A 16,466-nucleotide genomic window follows, 5' to 3' on the forward strand; every position below is an offset into this window, starting at 1 on the left:
GGTGTTTGTAAGTAGAATCACAAGTCTGCATCTTGTACAGCAATTAACCACTAAGAAGAATATATGCAGTGTATTATTTGTTGAAACTGTACTCTTGATTTGATTTGAAACTGTCTCATTGCTATATGTTTATCAATAAAACTTTGAAAAGAAAAAAAAAGTCACTAAGTACAAAACATGTGCTACTGGTCACTTGGGTCCATATCCTCAGGTGTGTTAGCTCACCACTGACAAAACCAGAGGAGGCTATTTATTTTGGTGAAAAGGAGAAAATATTTATTCAAGCTAGCTCTGAGATAGAGGGGTTTCATTTACTTCAATGTATATTTTCACTATGTCCAGTTGAACAAGGGTCTTTTATAGGAAGGAACAGAAAGGAGAGGGGATACAATGAGACAGTACACATATCCAGGCTTTCTCCATGGTACCCAGCTTTCATCATCCCCCTATCCCCTGTGCAAACGAAGTGGAGCCTCAACCTTGTGAAGCCAACATCTGCATATTCTGTTCACTCATCTGGGCTGAGGAAAGGAGGGGTTCGATTTATACTGTAGGCCTGAGGAAGTCTGGTGAAGACACCTGTATCTACAGGGAAGCCTTAAGTTCCATTTTCTGTTTTGGTTGGAGATGTCACATTCTCATGGCCTCCCCTACATGCAACCAAATCCTTTCTTACTCCACCAAAGATAGTGAGCCTCAACAAACTATAAAAGTGAGCTTTGGGTCAAGATGGAGGGTTTCTGTTTCCAAAAGTACAGCAATGGGAGGCTGTGATGGTGGACGGTGGAGTAAAAAGTAGCTTCACACTTAGAGGCTTCCTGCTAGAGGGCTGAGGTCTGGGACTTGGTCTTCAGGAGAAGGAAATCTGAGTGAAGGGTGGAGTTCAGGACACCTGGAGAACAGGGGAGACTGGGGCTGTGAGCAAGTTCTGTGGGGATCCATCTCCCCAACACCCTACTCCAGTTTGCCACATATATCTCTTCCTCCACTGGAAGAGCCCACTTGGGGTGCAGTGTTCTTTTTTTGTTTGTTTTTGTTTTTTGCAGGACAGGGATTGAACTCAGGACTTTGCATTTGCCAGGCAAACACCTATTCTACTGAGCTATCTCCCCAGCCGTGGGTGCAGTGTTCTTATATCTGACCTTGTTTCTTTCTCTTTTTTTTCTGAATTGGAAAGAAAAAGTTTATTAACTAGCTGGAAATGTCAGTCTTTTTTTTTTTTTTTGGTATTTAGCACAGGGTCTACAGGGTCTCACTACACAGATTGGATCAGTGATCCTCCTGTTTTCAGCTGCCCAAGCACTGGGATTACAGGCGCATGTCATGCCCAGTCTCAATCTCTATCTCAGTGCACCTGGAGGCAAGTCCAGCACCACATTGCTGAGATTGAACCAGGGTCCCTGCAACTGCCTAAGCAGGTGCTTTAGCCTGCTGAGCTATCTGGCCAGCCCAAATTCAGTCTTTTTAACAAGTCATATTACATGTTATATAAATCAAGGTTACTTTAGAAGCAAACCACAAATGTTCAACTACCATTTCACCTAGGTTTTATGATGTTTGACTTTTAGTCATTTTCAGTATTATTAATTTGATAAAAATTCCAATTTGACATTTGTAACACAGGTATACAGTATGTTGAAATTCCAGCAACCTAGTTTTATCTATCATGTACTCTTAAAATAATGAGCTAAATATTAATCTAGTCTAAGTTATCTAAACATAAAAAGAAAAAAAAACAGCTTATAACCAATATACCCACTAAGAAATAAATTACAGAAAAGCATGGGCAGCTTCCTCCCTCCATTATAAAAGATCAAAGATCGCATGTAAAAATACGGTATTTCCCTAGTCAACTGACAACAAAATATACGAGGTAAAAGGTTATTAACTTTTTTTGTGTGTGTGTGGAACTGGGGATTGAGCTCAGGCCCTTGTGCTTGCCAGGCAAGCACTTATTCTACTGAGCCATCTCTCCAGCCCCCGGTTATTAACTTTTAAAAAAGAAGTAACACAAAAATGATTCAGTCATATTTTAGGTAGAAGAAACATATTCCTGTTATTAGTGTTTCTTCTAGTGAGTTCGAGCAATGCCACATCTTATTTGATTCTACTCTTGGCCATGGTCTGAGTTCTCCACCCTCACTTCCCTTTCACCTTAAATGCCTTTGTATATGGCCACAGTCATCTCTGGTGTACATGACCTTCCTTTTTGGTGATGGATTCACAGCTAGTTCTCAGGTAACTCAATGATTGCATTGGCAGCTGTACCCCTCAGGAAAGTGAGTGGGAAGGCAAGACCCACACAGCTCATGGAGAGCAAGGTAGCCTGGCAGCATCAACCTCACAATGAAGTGTCACCAGCATTCTGTGAATGCTGGATGGCAGCATAAACCCTCATGGAGCTTACATTCCAGGGAGCAGGAGCTGAGTTCCATACAGAAGTGTAGGGGCTTCCTTGAAGAAGGGGAGAGCTGGTCCTATATTTGTTTGGGGTCTTCTGCAGAGGGAGGTTCTCTGTTACCTCTCCTTGATTCCCCGGTCAGCCTCTCTCTAAACAGTCTCAAGCTCATGCTAAGATTGACTGGCCTCTGAATGGATAGGAGTATGGGAGCCCAGCCCCACAAGGACACCATGGGAAGCCATGAGAGTGGGGAGATCATGTTCCTAACTCTTCTTGGTTCTGAGCTCTTGTTTCTACCTAAACCTAAGCTCTACCACTGCACATTTGTGAACTCCAAGGCTTCAACTTTCTCTAGTAGCCAACTTGGGACCAACCATGATTCCCTCATGAGTGACCAAGAAGATGCAAAGAGCAGGACGGCAGGCTTGGTATGCCTAGCCTGTTGGGAAGAATGATCACCACATTGCATCCAGGACACCTACTGTTTGCCAGGACACCTCATTAGCCTCACACTTATTAGGCACCTGGAGCCTAGAGTCCACAATCCATGCCTAACGAAGTTCCTAGTATCAGTGGTGGTGATGGTGGTAGTAGTAGTAGTAAGTGTAAACATGACATGAAGGTAGATGTGGACAGAGGCAGAAGATATTGCCTGCTCCATATAGGCCTTAAGCCATGTTCTATGCATGAATGAACACTGAGCAGGAAAAATACCACTCTTTCCTGCTGTCATTTCAACCTGTGTTACTGTTTTCAGTTTATTATGGTGGTCAAGGAAGAGAACCCAGTGACTCTCTGAGCTCCAAGCTCAACCACTGGGCTCAATCTTGGGCCTAGGGGACTGTGGCCTACAAGAGAACTTGTGTAACACTGACCCTCCTTCTCAGGAACTGCTGAATAACATGGTTTCTACCCTACTCCAGGCTCTACCTGGTCCCAGTGGAACAAGGACATGAACCATCTGACTTTCATCATTGTGCCACCATCACTTAGTCTTACAGTTGGCCAAGGCATTGCTGCCTTCTTCCTAGAATATAGCACACAGGTGCCAGACATGGTCTGGGTGGTGGAACACCAGATCAATGTGGCAGGATGTACTGCTTTCATCCTTATCTGCTCTCAGGATGTGGTCTGTGTGCAGATCCCCTACACAGATCATGCTTCCCAATATAATGGCCTTGACTTTCATGTCCCATTGCCTCAATATTCCCTCCCTCAACACTTTTTCCATGGGTTGACCCGAAATTTTGGTTTCTGCTTCCTCTTGGGTACCAGACCTCTTCAACATCAGCTTTGATTGGGAAATGGTTAAGACAAGTCCTCAGGAATGCATGTGTTCACTAAAATGATCTTGGCTACATGCTTTTCTAAAGGGAGGCTATCTCCTGAGAAAAGTGTAGAGATGACAGTTAACACCCAAAGGACTGTTCCCAGGCCCCCTTGTGCACCTACAAGAGGGCCTGCAAGGTAACAGCAGCATTCTGTGCTATTTTTGCCCAAAACACATAACCTACTTCAATCATGAGAAAACATCTAAGAAAGCCAAATGAAGTGATACCTGACAACAAAACTGAGCAATATTTTTCTTTTTCTTTCTTTCTTTTTTTTTTTTTTTTGCAGAACTGGGGATTAAACTCAGGACCTTGCACTTGCCAGGGAAGCTCTTATTCTACTGAGCCATCTCCCCGGCCATGATCAATATTTTTCAAGATGTGTCAAAGTCCTGAGAAGTAGGGGAAAACTGTATGCTGATTAGACCACAGGGGATCAAGATTAATTAATAGCTAAATGCAGGGGCTGGTGAGATGGCTCAGTGGTCTAAAGCACCTACTTAGAGCAAGCTTGGCAAAGCACAGGGACCGCAGTTCAATCCCCCAGCACCACATGCCAGCCAGGCCTGCCCCCTGGTGGACTGAGCTGGCCACACACACACAAAATAAAAATAAATAAATAAATAAATAAAAATTATTAAAAAAAAAAAAAAGCTAAATGCAATATGGGGTCCTGGAGAGGACCCTGGGGCAGAAAAATGACATGGAAATCTGCTAAGACCAAAGTAAGTGTTTTAGTTAGTGGCACCATGCTTATGTTAACTTCCTGGTTTTCCTAATTAGACACTGCTGACAATTTGGACCATGCACTGCTGGATAACTGTTCCAAGATATACACTAGAGCAGGTTGGGTGAGGGATACATGCAGTCTTGGTCCACATAATCAGTAAAACAACAAAGTAAGAAGAATGTTAAATTTCAAGAAAACAAAGGCCGGCCAAATAGCTCAGCAGATTAAAGCACCTGCAAGCAGGTACAGGGGCCAGGGTTTGATCCCTGGGCCTGCTGTGCTGGTCTTGCCCCCGGGTAGGGATGCTGAGACAGCAACTGAGATTGGGCGTGGTGGCACGCACCTGTAATCCCAGCTCTTGGGAGGCTATAAACAGGCGGATCACTATGAGTCCAATTTAGTAGTGAGACCCTGAAAACCCTGTACACCCTTCCCTAAAATACAAAAATACAACAAATAAATACAATAAAATAAAATTTTAAGAAAACATAAATTAGATGTGGGCTAAGTAAGGTGCCAAATCACAGCAAAACTAAGTTACAGGCCTCAGCTCTCCTTAGGCTAGGCTCATCAAGTCTCCACATGTTAACATTGTAGATGCAAGGCCCTCAAGATTCTTATTTTCAGCATAACACACTGGGAACAGAGAGGAAGTAATAGCACCTGAGCAGAGGGCTGTAAAATATCCTATCCTGGGGCTGGGGAGATGGCTCAGTGGAATAAGTGCTTACCTGGTAAGCGCAAGGACTTGAGTTCAATCCCCAGTTCCGAAAAAAAAAAAAAAAAAAAAAAAAAAAACCTATCCTGTTCTTGCAAGGGGGACAAACAGAGCCCACATGCTACCCTGCAGCTGTAGAAGAAAATGGTGACTAAAAGCAGGCAAAGTATCCAGAAGTAGAGGGACTCTGAAGAGGATTTCCCCTTAGCACACAAGGCACTTACTAAAAATGCACTTTGTTTTAAGCCATGCTGTCCGCCTCCTACCAAAGGAGTAACAGTAATGTCTGCCAAAAATGAAAACGCCATGCTTCTGAGAGGAAGCCCATGTTAGGACTTGGTGGTTTCTCGGTGGTTCCTAGAAAATGGTGAGGGGATTTAGACAATAAAGACAAGAGCCAAGGTCAGGCGGAGGGCTCTTACTGGATGAACAAAGAGGACTAACAACTAGGAGCACTTCTTTATACTTCTGCAAAGTTAGTATCATGAGACACAAGTTGCCTAGTGACTAATGACTGAAATTGTCTAGGTAGGATGTTGTTCTCAAGACTGACTGTCTTGCCCTCACATGACAAATTTCCAGCTTCAGCCACTCCCAACAAGCTCCAGCACTGAAACACAATTGAAGCAAACTGCTAACACCAAAGGGTTTCCGTGCCTTTTAGAGAGAAAAAGACAGAAAAATGGATGCTGTCATGACCTTAGGCCCTGAGCCTCAGGGGACACTTAAAAGTACAAATATGCCTTCTAGTTGTGCTTTTCTAATTCTGTTCTCATCCCAAACATGGGCACTTGAAATGGGCCAGCCTTGGCCTTGTTTTCTCCAACTGTGATTTTTACATTACCTATGAAGCTCCAATCAAGGAGAAACAACAGACCCTGTGCAACTTATCTTCAATGTACCACCACTACCATTGCCACCAATGGTGCCATGTTTTACACAAAGCAGAACACAAAATGAAACTGGAACGTCAAGGGAGGGCACAAATACTAAGGGAGGCAATGTCTTCTCAGGCTTTTATTTACATTAAGTAAGACTGTAAGAATCTCGAAGTCTAGGAAAACAGCTGTGCTCACTAGACCCTAGTCATTTTGGTTTGCCATACAGTGTCATGTGCCTCTCCCCACAGCTTCATTCCTCTCACAGCAGCTATTCTGAGGCAGCCTATTCTAAACATCTGGCCTCAGTCTGGCTGAAGTTTAAGACTGCTGAGTCTTGCCTGGTTGAGGCTCATTCCTATGCTGAAGAGATCTCTGCCCCTCTGAATAGCCTTCTCTGCATGAGGTCCCCTCACCCACTCCAAATCCTAAAGATTTTGTGTTCCCATGGCAGCTAGTAGTGGAAATAGGTATCAATTCCACTAAAGCTCTGGAAAATCCCATGACTGTCCTGGTTCCTCACTGATAAAGGGGAGATGAAAGAAGGCCCTGAGAGAATATAGCCCAGACCCTGCTGGGGTCCTTGCGGTAGTTACCTTCTATGGCACCCCGTAGTGTACAAAACCTCAGGAGAGCCAATGTACATGGTGATGGCACCAACATAAGATGGGGCACAGCAGTGACCATGCAGGCTCTACTCACATGCTCTTGACTGGTTAAGCTGCCTGAGGGGTGGAGAGGCACAGCACATTCTATGGCACCTGCTAGTGATGAGCCAGGGTCCCAGGCAGGCAGGACCACTGTGATCTTCCCTGTCCCTTTTGTGGCTATGGGGAGGACACTCCTCACAAAAGCACTTCAGAGGGAGATCAGGGAGCAGTCATCCTGTGATCTATACAGGGAGGTTCTAGTTATGACATCAGAGAGACAGCAGGGGAAAGCTGGATGTAACTTGCTTTTTTTTGTTGTTGTTGTTTTTGTACCTGAAATCAAACTCAGCACCCTGTACTTGACAAACATTATGCTACTGAGCTATATCCCCATCCCCTATGTGCTGCCAATTTCTGCACCTTAGCTCCACACATGCTGAGGGCAGAGATGTATGCTTATCTCCAGGAGACTGTAATACTGGATATGGCACAATGAGAGTATCTGGTTTATGGAAAATAACTGCCCAGAAACAACTTGAAGCCAAAAGACCTTTGCTTAGAAGGTACATTGGGAAGGTCAGTTTTGTTGTAGAATAATTTGGCTGGTGATAAATAAGTGCAAAGTCTATATTTAATGAAATCCTAATGATGAAAGCTCATACAGTGGACCCTTGAATAATCATCAGCCTTACATACAAGTAACTTGTGTTACAACCAGAATTTTAGACTTCACTTATAACCAGTCTTGAGTTACAATCCAAATGCTAGCTGCTTGTGTGGTTGTAAGCAATTCACAATGCCAAACAAGCATCTATAAACATCAGTCTGGGCCCAGATGTGAATGTTTGTGGGCATAATTTCAGTCAGTGCTTTGTATAATTACTATCATTACTGCTATCAAAATGGTGGCATGTGCCTGTATTCCTAGCTCTTGGGAGGCTGTAAACAGGAAGATCACTACAAGTCTGATCTAGTAGTGAGACTCTGAACACCCTGTAGAACCTTCCTAAAAAATACAAAACAAAACAAAAGAAAAAACAAAAAAAGACCCCAAAAAGCTAGGGGGGAAAAAAAACCCTAAAGAAAGAAGGTAAGCTAAAGAAAGCAATCGCAATAAAAACAAACAGAAAAGAAACAGATCTTAGGCCAGTTTTTAGTTCTAAAAAGGCTGAGACCTAGGGAGCCATAAGCAGGTAACAGTGGGCTATAGCCTCTTCCAAGGAAAGGATACCAGACAGCCAGATTCCTGCTGCTCTTATAGAACAGGACTCTCCTTCCACACAATAACCTCCTTCCATTTCATCCTCGCTTCCTGCAAGCCAAGATGTCAACTCTGCAAGCCAAAGATGTCAACTTGAATTCTGACTACAGTATGAAACTGTTTCTGGTAAACTTGGCAAAATTTATAATTTCAGCGAATACACTAGAAAACTTATTGGTGTTTCTAGCAAACTATAGATATCATACCACCTTTTTTTATATGAAAATGTTAAGAGGTGCTTTGAAAGGTCTGGAACACATTATGTGTATTTCCACTGTATTAATAGGAAAGTCTTGACTTACAACCAGCCTTCAGAAGGAGCTGAGTTTGTAATTCAAGAGTTCAATATATTTTAAAATTTCAAGGGCTGGCCAGGTAACTCAGCAAACTAAAGCACCTGCTTAGACAGAGTACAGGGACCAGGGCTCAATACCCAGCACCACTAGCCATGCCAGCCCTGTCCCCAGGGCACACTGAGATGGCTGATTGAGAATGGGCGTGGTAGGGTGCACTTGTAATCCCAGTGTTTGGAGGCTGCAAACAGAAGGATCACTATGAGTCCAACCTATGTAGTGAGACCTTGTACTAAATACAAAAAATAACAATAAAGAAAAATTTCAGGATTAAGACATGTAGATTTTTCTAACTTCCCAGGCGTGGTGTGTGAGTGAGACGACCCAGGCCGCCGGATCCTGAATAGACCCAGAGCGCAGGCCCGGCGTGTGAGGTGAGACCACCCAGGGTTGCCGTATCCTGAATAGACACAGAGCCCAGGCCTGGTGTGTGAGTGAGACCACCTGGGGCCACCAGATCCCAAATAGACCCAGAACCCAGGTCCAGCACTTGAGTGAGACCGCCCAGGGCCGCCAGATCCTGAATAGACCCAGAGCACAGACCGGTGTGTGAGTGAGAACACCTGGGGCCCACTGGATCCTGAATAGACCCATAACGAGGCCCAGCATAGAACCCTTCAGAAGAACTCCCTGCAAAGAAGCTAGAGGCAAGACCCACCTAGCTGATTCAGGAGCAGAACATCTTGCCAGAGTGACACAAAGGGTTCAACACCAACGGCTGCAGCAGAAAGAAGTGGAGCACAGCACCCAGACCCCAGCCAGATCCAAGCAACACCCACCTGGAGGAATCTGAACTTCGTAGATCCAGACCTGGTGCTAAGGTAATAACTCTATCTAAGCTCTACACCAAAGGTCCGAAGACAGTGGTATACAAAATGACAAAGAGAAGGAACAAAATGCAGTCTCAGGCCCCGAGTCCACCCAGTACAAATGCAGAAGACACTAGCATAGAGGAAACTGGAAATCACATACCTGATATCTCTGAAATAATAGCGTTAGAAGTAAAGAAACAACTGCAGAAAGGTATAGAAGAAATCAGATCAGAATTTCTGAACTAAAAAATGTAGTGATAACTATAATCAAAGAAGTACTAAATGTTTCTAAAGAATATACTGATTAAAAAAAAAATAGAGCAGAATATAAAAATGATGGAACCCCTGAATAAGCAATTTAGGAAAGAAATAGAATGTATGAAACAGATTCAAAGTGATATACAGGAAATTAAAACCTCAATCACAAGCTGGCAAAAACGTTTGAGTGCAAGTGAAAATAGACTTTCTGACCTTAAAGACACCATTGTAGCTAGTGAAAAAGTAAGAAAAGATCTCTTAAAAACAGCTAGGATGCAGGAAAACATAATTCAATACCTGCAAGATGATGCAAAGATGAACAACGTGAGACTAATAGGCATCAATGAAAAGGAAGGACTCAATACAAATGATATAAAAAGAATATGGGCAGAAGTAATAGCAAAAACTTCCCAAATACAGGGCAACAATCTGACATTCAGTAACTGAAGCATATAGAACTCCAAATAACATCAACTCAATTAAAAACACACCCAGACATATAATAATCAAGATCCCAGAAATTCAGCATAGGAACAGTATACTAAAAGCTGCGAAAGAAAAGAAACAGATCACATTTAAAGGAAAACCCATCAGAGTAACAGCAGATTTCTCTTCACAAACCATCATGTCAAGAAGAACATGGAGCAAAGTACTTCAAGTCTTGCAAGAAAACAAATTCCAACCCAGACTGATATACCCTGCAAAACTCTTTCAAGTATAATGGAGAAGTGAAATACTTCCATGACAAAGAACAGCTACAGAATTTCATGATGACAAAGCCAAGCCTACACAGACTACTAAATGACGTTCTAGAGAGAGAGCAAAATGATCACAGCCCCATGAATGAAAATGGAAAGGACCCACCAAATAGGGCAAACAAACACAGGAGAAAAAGAGGTATACAATAGTAGTCTTTCAGTTATTCTTTTGTGTACAGCAGCAAAATATTTCCATCCGCACACTCTACAAATGGACTTCTCTTCCACCCTATGGGTCATGATTCCATCTGAGTCTACAGGATGGATTTCAAAGAAATAGCTGTAGCTCAGTCCCACAAGTGACACATGGCCACCAGCAACTGTCATTGTCATTATGCATGTCCATAACACACTAGAACTTTGTGTGATATCCTATCCTCAAACTGTTAGAAGTGCTGGTCATTTATTTGCCATTCCAGTATTTATCTTATGTTTTACTTAGTACTTCTTTGCTATCATGAACACTTTTTCTTCGTTCAATTGTTTTGAAACATTTAATTTTTAATTAGTATTTAATTTTCTGAATATTGTTTAATCTTAAAATTTATACCATATCTTTGACTTACAATTTATTTAAAAGACATCGTATGATATCTTATCTTAGTATTAGGAACTTTAAAAAGTATATTTCCATTTTCTGTTGACTTTATATTTCTTCCCTGTCTTTTATACACACATACACACACACACACACACACACACACACATATAAATACATATATAACCCAACATGATTGGTACTGTTTCATAGAAATCTGCAATGACCTTTAAGGGTTCACCTAATATATTTTATATAGTCCTGCATAAGTATCACATTGAGAGCTCTTTATTGTCCATCCAGGACCATACTGCAACTTCTCTTGCCTTTTGAATTATGCTTTGTTATTTTCTATATGCTACTTCTGGAGGTATTAAAATATTTCAGGTTTGTATAACTAGAAAATCTTACTTTTAGTTTTCAAAGGTATGTTTGCAAGTATAAAATTCAAAGAAGACAGGTCTTTTATTTTCTTTCAGTCTTTTAATTAGTCTAGTTTCTTACACACTTTTTCTTTTTTTTTAAATGTGGAATAAGATGCTATTTAATTTTGTTCATCCATAGCTAATATTTTTTATGTATATGCTCTAATGATTTTTTTAAGTTAATAAGTTTTGGACAATTTCATTTTTGTGTACCTTGGTATGATTTTATTTAAATTCCTTGTGCAAAAGGTTCATTTTTCTTGGAAATGCGGTATTATTGAACTAAATTCAAAAATTTTAAATTTTTAAATATTTATTGCCTATTCCTTTCTACTTTGAGAATTCTATGAATATAAGTTTCTTGGTTTTGACACAGTGAACTATTATGACTGATCTGTAAATTCTTTCTTCATTTTAATTTTGGACAATTTTTGTTATATTCATTTATGTTTGTAAATAATTTATTTTCAATTTGCAATCTATTAAAAATAAATAAAGATTTTTCTTACTTTTAAATTCATCCCAGATAAGTATGTCCAATGTTAGCAAGGTATTTATGGTCACTACGTCAATAGTCTTCCTTGCAGTGATGATTGCAAAGCATGAAACTGGCTGCTAGAGATCTTGGAATCATTGGTCCACCAAGCTCTTCACCCCTTCAGTGACTCATAGGGGGTTTTTGTGTAATGTGTAGAGTGAATAGCACATGCAAGATGCATATAAGCGGAGGGCTCCAACAAATGAGTTCTACCCACACAGAGATAAGAGCCCAGTGTTGACCCTCCCGTCATCATTTCCACAGTCTATCCACCCAATAGCTATTAGATAGATGAGTGAGATAATAGGAAATAAAAAAAGATGGAAACATAAAAAAATTCTTAGCATCTCTGAATAGGTCATATAAAAAAATTATAAACATTTATCTATTAATCCTTTTAAGAAATTTCATAAATAACAAGTAGGAAAAAAGTATATTTAGTGTAGGGAGATTCTAGAGTAAGAACCATGACATTTCATGTGGATAAATTTAGTTCAGACCACAAATTTTTCATGTATGTGAGGTGTCTGGTTTGACTATAAAGAACCAACTCTTTTAAAAAACAACCCTTTTGTTTCACAAATTCCCATTACTTACCAATAGATACAAAGAAACTCACAACCATAATATTTCTATAGTACTCTTACTTGAAAATTTACAATTAGGTTTTAAGGGTACTATAGTTCAGTCAATGTAAATTAATGTCACACCATATGTGTGATATGTGGAAAATAATTAAGGGAAATTTTCATAATGTGAAATTCAGGATTCAAACATCCATGGCTTATTATTACACTTACATACTCATAACTTCAAAAACAAAAATGAGAAATAAATAAAGGAGTAACAATGTCCAAAGTATTTGAAGTTTAATGGCCCTGCACTCACGTTGAATTAGGACTGAACCTTCGTTAAAAGTCTTGACACATTTGTAGACTTTCAATTACTAACAACTTTGAGAAATTCTTTATCACTGTAGGGCTTTTATCCACTACAATTTCTATGATGTAGAATAAATGTTCTTTCCATTGGAAAGCATTCTCTCCATTGATATGAGTTCTGTTGAGTAAGTTGAGCAATTTTAAATACTGCCACATTATTTACATTTGTAAGGCTTCCTTCCATTATGAATTCTCCAGTATTTACTAAAGACAGCAGGAGAGATAAAAGGTTATGCCATTGTTTGCATTTGAAAACATTCTCTCATGTATGCATTCTCTTGTGCTGAGTGAGATGTGAGCACCGAATAAAGGCTTTACCACATTCCTTGCATTTGTAGGGCTTCTCTCCACTATGAATTCTATGATGTCGAGTAAGACTTATATCATGTCTGAAGTCTTTGCCACATTCTTTACATTTGTAGGGTTTCTCTCCAGTATGGATTCTCTGATGTCGACTAAGGACAGAAGAATAGCTAAAGGCTTTCCCACATTCTTTGCATGTGTAAAGTTTTTCTCCATCATGAATTCTATGGTGTATAGAAAGGGTGGACCACGTACCAAAGGTTCTACCACATTCATCACACTTGTATGTGTTTTCTCTAATATGAACTCTCTGGTGTAAAGAAAGGTTTGAGCGCTTGTTAAAGGCTCTGCCGCATTCATTACATTTGTAAGGCTTCTCTCCAGTATGAATTCTCTGATGCTGAGTAAGATTTGAACCATGAGTAAAGAATTTGCCACATTCTTCACATTTGTAGGGTTTTTCACCAGTATGAATTCTCTGATGTCGAGTAAGGTGCGAACGACAGTTAAAAGCTTTGCCACATTCTTCGCATTTGTATGGCTTCTCTCCAGTATGAATTCTCTGATGTACAGTAAGGCGTGAAGACCAGTTAAATGCTTTGCCACATTCTTCACATCTATATAGCTTCTCTCCATTATGGATCCTCTGATGCTGACTGAGGTATGAGCAATTATTAAAGGCTTTCCCACATTCATTACATTTGTACGGTTTCTCTCCATTATGAATTTTCTCATGTCTAGTAAGATTTGAAGAACTTTTGAAAGCTTTACCACATTCTTTACAACTGTAAATTCCTACAGCTAGATTTTGATTGGGCAATAATGGATGGGTAAATAACTTCCCATACTCATGAAAACTATTTATCTTGGTATTAGGAAGATTTATTTGTTGATTACAAAATAAACCTTTTGTGAAAGTATCAAACTGATTACATTTAGGAATCTGCTCTTCACTTTTAAATTTATTGTCTACAAAAATGAATGGTTCAAAATTTAGGCCAATATATTTAACATTTTTCAAGTGATGAACTGAAGCATGTGCTGGTCTCATTCTCAGTTTTCCTTTGAGTGAAAAGGCATGTTTCAAAATTTGATGTGAATATTCACCTACAAAAACACATGGGTCCTTAACAGCTGGCACAAACTGAGTTTTCTGAAATGCTCTATGTTCTTCATCTCTGCTGGCAATGAAGGCTGTGTTTTCTTTTGTTGTCATAAATTTGTTACAACTATTATAGTATGCACTGTGATCTCCATACTGGTCCATATTTTCCCATTCTTTTGTGAAGTATAAGTTGTCATGGCCACAAATACTATGCCTTCCCTTTGTTACATTTTGGAATGAGTATTTTCTGCCCTGTTTTGATGAAATGCCTTCAGTAAAATGAGAAGATACAGCTGAAAGAAATAAAAATAACAAATCATGCCACATGAGACTGGTGAATAGTTTATAAATCTAATATATAAAATGATATAAATGTTGGACATGGTGGTGCAGTCTTATAATCTCTCCCCTCAGTAATATTTCAGCAGGTAAACTACAACTGTGGGCCCAACTGAGAAATCAATAGGATCTTTTTTAAAAAAAAAAAATTATTTATTTATTTATTTATTTATTTATTTATTTATTTATGTGCGTGTGTGTGTGGCCAGCTCAGCCCACCAGGGGGCTGGGCTGGCTGGCATGTGGTGCTGGGGGATTGAACCACGGTCCCTGTGCTTTGCTAAGCTTGTTCTAAGTAGGTGCTTTAGACCACTGAGCCATCTCACCAGCCCTCAATAGGATCTTCTAAAAAAAAACCAAAAAAACAAACAGCTCACTGTGAAGGCCCCGTATTCAACTGATCATACATATATAAAATCAATAATACATATGTGATATACTAATTATATAATAATAAACAACAAAACCTTGGATTACATGACTAATTCATTCTGTTCATAATCCAAAACAGTGAAAGAAAAGAATCAGTTGTGATCATGTGACATGCAGCATGACATACTATTCACATTGTCTCATTCATTTATCAAGTTAAAACTTATTAGAACTATTTGGTCATCTTGTGGAACACTCACAGACCAAGTTAATCTCAACCCAAGGTTTGAAAAACAAAATCCATCAAAGGTATAAAAGTTATGAATTATAAGGAGGATAGCAGAATATTAAACACCAGGCCCTCTCTTCTCTATAGATATATGGACTTAACAGTAATATACTACCAAGATTACCTTTGTCAAAATTCCCAAAAGCACAAAAGTACACATAGCACCTCAGGTAACCATAACACTAATGACAGTAACATATTAGAGGAAAGAAAGGTTATTGACAACAGTCAATTTTTATCTGACACAGCTCTATGTCCTCCTGATAAGTACAGCATAATTATGAAAAATCCCTTCTCTCACAAGATTGAAAAAAATTAGTGGAATACAGAGATATATTTATGGTTTCATAGGGGCCTTCTAAAAACTGTCTTTTATATACATGGTGTGGGAAACCACATGGATATAATGATGAAAAAGTTCAGGACAGCTGAAACAAAAGGTATTTATTATAGCAGCAAAAGATGGCAGTGCCAGTCACAAGTCAATAGCAGTATAACAGAAAATGAAATTTTAGTTCCTCTGTAACTGGAAAAACACAAACCCAATTCTACAGGACACATATATGAAAGCAAATTTGAGTCCGCAACTCTTCCTAGCACAATGACTGCATTAGTATTCCCTGAAGCTTGCCAATACAGAGATAAGGAAAATGATTTTTGTATTTTTTACAAAGTGTAATTTTATTTAAATCATATATATTTAGCATGTTAATCATGATGTTTTGAAGTGTATGGATAGTGAACTGTCTAAACCTAGCTAATTAGAAACAAACATTGCTAAGCATAATTTTTATTTTAACACTATATTCTCTTAACATTTCTCAAAAATATAGAATATTAACTTGCCATGTTTTACAATATCTCTTGAACTTCTTGTGCCTTAGCTAGCTAAAATTTTGTAGACTATGACTAACATTTGCTTAATTTCTTCCCAAACAATCCTAGACCCTGGTAAACATAATTTTACTTTATACATTTGAGATCAACATTTTTTAGATTCCACATATGAATAAAAACATTTAACCACCACACCACAGAGTTCTGAGCCAGCCAGACCCAGCAGGACAAGGGAAGCATACGTCCCACCTCCTCCTGCCAGCGTCAGGAAGACTCAGGAACAGCGTGCCTGACCTCCAGGCCCTGGTTCTCTATAGCACAAGGCAAGAGTTGCTAACCAAAATACTAATTTGATCAGAGAAGCTAATCTTCAGGAGGAGAGTTTTGCTTAAAGACCTAAGGGATACCCTAACACAGATAGTAGGTGAGAGACAGCCTTGGGAGATAGGCTTAGAGGGAGATAAATAGGGATTCTCCTAGGCTGCTGTAAGTGGTCTGGTCTCAGACCAGGAAGATCATGGGATCTGTGTTCTGCTGTGGGAGGCCAGGTTCAGTGGGAGTAACAGAGGGGATTGTTCTGAAGAAGACATGCACTCTAGCAATATATTTGAGCTCTGGCACTGCTGCCA

At 39.8% G+C, this 16,466-nt stretch overlaps 1 protein-coding gene across 1 annotated transcript in view; it reads right to left on the bottom strand.

Annotated features, from left to right (window-relative positions):
- Nucleotides 1-12,278: 12,278 nt before the first annotated feature.
- LOC101563407 (zinc finger protein 519-like) overlaps nucleotides 12,279-16,466 on the bottom strand; it is a 28,505-nt gene continuing 24,317 nt past the window's right edge. The window contains exon 4 of the mRNA XM_023717745.1: nucleotides 12,279-14,293. Coding sequence (XP_023573513.1) covers nucleotides 12,855-14,293 — 1,439 coding nt within the window. The 3' untranslated portion in view covers nucleotides 12,279-12,854. The remainder of the gene's footprint in view (nucleotides 14,294-16,466) is intronic.

The sequence above is a fragment of the Octodon degus genome, unplaced genomic scaffold (genome assembly GCF_000260255.1).
Source record: "Octodon degus isolate 3935 unplaced genomic scaffold, OctDeg1.0 scaffold00054, whole genome shotgun sequence".
NCBI classification, from domain to species: domain Eukaryota; kingdom Metazoa; phylum Chordata; class Mammalia; order Rodentia; family Octodontidae; genus Octodon; species Octodon degus.